Consider the following 3,726-nt stretch of genomic DNA (forward strand, 5'->3'; position numbering starts at 1 on the left):
GTCAGGCACTGGAAACGGCTGCCCAGGGAAGGGGTAGAGTCAACATCCCTGGAGGTGTTTAAAAGGCGTTTAGACGAGGTTCTTAGGGACATGGCTTAGTGCCAGAGTCGGATTATGGTTGCACTCGGTGATCCTGAGGGTCTCTTCCAACGAAAATTATTCTAACGGGCAGAAGAGACAGAGTCCCGTCCGAGGGCGCCTCGACACTGGTTTCAGGCACCCGGAGCGCCCGGCGAGGGCTGCGGGCGGCGGGCCGGGCCGGGGCGGGGCGGGGAGGGTCGGGTCTCTCCCCGCGGGCGTCTCGGCGGGGCCGGGCGGTGACTCAGCGCCGCCCTCAGCGCATAAAGGCGGGAGGCGGGCGGCGGCGGCAGCGCGTGCGGCACGCGGGTCGGAGGCGGTTGGGCTCGAGGCCGCGAGCGGTTGGGCGGCCGGTGGGTCCGGGCGGGAGCGCGCCCGCGGAACGGGGCGGACGGGGCCGGGGCGGACGGGCGGCGCCATGGGGGCCAAGCTGCGACTCCTCTGCGCCGCGGCGGTGCTGCTGTGCGCGGCGCCGCCGGGGCAGCCCAGCGCCCGGGGCGCGGTGGCCGCCGTGCTCCCTGCAGGCGAGGGGGACGGGTACGGGGTGAAACTGTGCGGCCGGGAGTTCATCCGCGCCGTCATCTTCACCTGCGGCGGGTCCCGCTGGAAGCGGCTGTCCCTGCTGGCGATGGAGCCGCCGCCCGCGGCCGGTGAGTGTCCGAGGAGCGGGAGGGCGTGGGCGGGGCCGGACCGGGAGAGGTCCCGTGAGGAGAAATGGGGTGAACGGGAGGGAGGGGGGCAAGGTGCGCGCCCCTCCCGGCCCGAGCCGCAGGGCAGCGTCCCCTTCCCGCTCCCGGTGCTGACCGGCGTTCCCCGTGACTTCTGAAAGAAAACACACAAGTTTAGAGGAGAAGACGCGGCAGTCGCCGGGGCGTTGTTGGTCGGGGTAACCTGAAAAGTTTCTGTTCTGTTCAGAGACATCGCTCCGCATAGCGCTGAGCAGCCCTGCCGGCGGCCACGGCGCACTGATCTCTTTACCTAAAATACCCACGCACAATAAATCACGCTTTTTTTCGTCTTGGCCATGCAGGGAGGTGTGAGGCACCCTTGGAAGCAGTGCGGAGTGCCTCTGGCTGTAGCTTTTCTCCCTTCCGAAAGCTTGGTAACTCTTCTGGCTGGGGAGACCTGGCGCCATTGCCCCTCGCCGCCAGGAGCTTTAAACCTGTGCTCCTCGCCTTGGTGGGCTGTGGTGGGGGCATTATTGGGAGTGGAATCGTTTGGGCTTTTTATCACTTGCTTGTGCTGCTCAGTACGAAAGAGTTGGTAGGTTGGAGGACGGATGGGACTCTGGTGCTCCAGATTACAATTTAAACACCAAGAACTGCTTTAGGGATTTTTGGCAAAACAATGGGTAAAATATTCCTCACACACTTACTGTTACATGTTCCAAATCCTATACATTAAGAAGATGTAAGCAAACTATTTTTGGGCTGTGTTCTCAAAGCACAGTAATGTAACACAGTAATTTTAAGTGATTACTCAATTGTGTTGAATTTTTGAATAGTGAGAATAACATTTTAAACAAGGATGGAGTTGGAGTTGGAGTTATGGCTAGAATGTGCAATGGAAAAGCTGCTTCCTTCTTGCTTAACCATGCTGTTAATGCAATAACATTGGATATCAAGCAGCTAATGAAGCCAATATTTGGGTTTCTTGGGAGGGTGTGGTGTTTTTTGTAGGTAGGTTGGTTGGTTGTGTGTGTGGTTTTTGTTTTGTTTTGCCAACAGGTTGAGTAGAAGGTAAAAGTTACCTTTGTAATTATAACAAATTACATATATACAGCCTCTGCTGAGATTGTGTTCTTTCCTAGTAAACTTTGTTTTCCATCTTATTAACAGTAGCTTCTGAGAGTGTCGGTCACTAGGGAGCCACCACTGCGCTGCCGGCTGTCTAGGTCTTCCCTACCCCAAAAGACCACTAAGCATTAGTTACTGTCTAATTAGTAAAGTAGTTACAACCGTTTTGATTTTTGTACATATTCAGGCAGCTATTCTATCCGAAAGTTAGCTTCTATATATTGATTAGCCATATTAAAGTAAATAAAACATTCACTGGATGCTCTCATCTTCTTTCAGCTTTCTGAAACAAAAAACATATTAAGAGCATTAAGACCACAAGAGAAACACTTATTTTGGATTTTTTAGCTTAAGAATTGAAGGAGCTGGTTTTCTTCATAGTAACTGAAGCAAGCAATGCCACTTGCCTCGACAAAGTAAAACCAAGATAAACAGTGTAGGGTGAAGGGAAGTAGAGCTGGATTTTTGAGAACACTTCAGTCAGTGAGACAAAGTGCATTTCTAAGTAAATTCTGCAAGCCTCTGCTGTGCCTTGACAAATGAAAGAACTGAGTTGAAAGCACTGGCTGAAAATAGCTATCGAAAAATAAAATCTACAAGAAGCAGTTTACATACGATATTTGCTTATTTAGTCCAATACTTGGTACTCCCTACATTTGTTCTTCATATGGTACTAGTTTGTGTGTTTGTGCATGGGAGAGGAGTGGTCTAATCTAATTCATGAGCCACCTTAGATAGCTCAGTGTGGTTTCTGGGTGTGTGTCTTTGCAACAAAATTTTGCTTCTACAGAAGTGTTGGTACCCCTATATCAATAACACTGCAGTTGTGATAGGGTATCAATGTCTCAGTCACAGTTGTAGCCACGTAGTGTCCATGACTAACAGGCAATGTAGCCTTTAAAACAAAAAGATTCCCCTAAAAGTAAGCTACAAGTAAATAATGGAGTGGAGACTCTGCAGTACTGACAGTTCTAGATTAAAGTGCTTTCCTTATTGCTAACTGAGTGGTTTTTATTGCTGTTTCTTAGAGCTACATGCTCCTTTTGATATTCTTTCTACAGCGTGAACTTAAAAAAAGTCTTCTCTTTAAACAGATTCTGTACGAACAGCAAGTAACAAACTACTGGGAAACTTCAAGCTGCAATCAATTTTGGGCCCTGAAGTGGAGCAGCTGCAGCAAAGCAGCCCGTTCCTTGGATGGGAGATGTTTAAGGACTTGTATAGTTTAAATGACTATAATGAATATGTACCTGTGGCAGATGACTTCAAAGAACTTGTTCATCAGGTAGAAGAAGCTGTTCAGAAGGACAGGGGAGGAACGGGCATTGCAAACCCTGAGGGATCAAATAGTTATCTTTGGGCCAGGTATCCCAGAAGAAAACGGGAATCTCTGGGTTTGGCAGGAATGTGTTGCAAATGGGGATGTACAAAAGCTGAAATTAGCACTATATGCAGAGTTTAAAATCCTTTCTTCACTTGTGCATGAAATCAATGTTTGTTGCAGTGCTACATGATTGAATACTCTATGGAGAAAGAAAACTCACTGTATTTTATTTTGTCTGTATATGTCAGTCAATACTGCTGTTTTTCTTTAAAGAAAAAAAATAAAAAAGGTGCCAGAAGTGTAATTGTAACAATTTTATTTTTGCTGCAGGAACTTTTAATCTGTATTTTTTACTAAGTCTTTTCATTGTAATGTTGAGCCTTTACAGCTATATTACAAATATCTTTGTAACACCTTAGGAAGAACTTCAGTGTTTCATTAAAGTGTAATTATACTATGTGTTACTGAATTATTCTTTGTCAACAGAAAGAACACCCAGCAATGTTCTTGAAGTGAGATTCGTGGTAA

The 3,726-nt window shown here is 48.0% G+C and overlaps 1 protein-coding gene across 1 annotated transcript; it reads left to right on the top strand.

Moving 5' to 3' along the window:
* Positions 1–496: 496 nt before the first annotated feature.
* Positions 497–3,442, top strand: LOC309451287 (relaxin-3-like; the record flags this gene model as incomplete). The annotated part of the gene is made up of 2 exons (XM_082074878.1): positions 497–728; positions 2,969–3,442. 2 exons carry the CDS (start codon positions 497–499, stop codon positions 3,334–3,336), a joined length of 600 nt encoding a protein of 199 aa, XP_081931004.1. The 3' UTR covers positions 3,337–3,442.
* Positions 3,443–3,726: the final 284 nt, after the last annotated feature.

This window comes from Streptopelia decaocto, assembly GCF_964273445.1.
Source record: "Streptopelia decaocto genome assembly, chromosome: Z".
NCBI lineage: Eukaryota > Metazoa > Chordata > Aves > Columbiformes > Columbidae > Streptopelia > Streptopelia decaocto.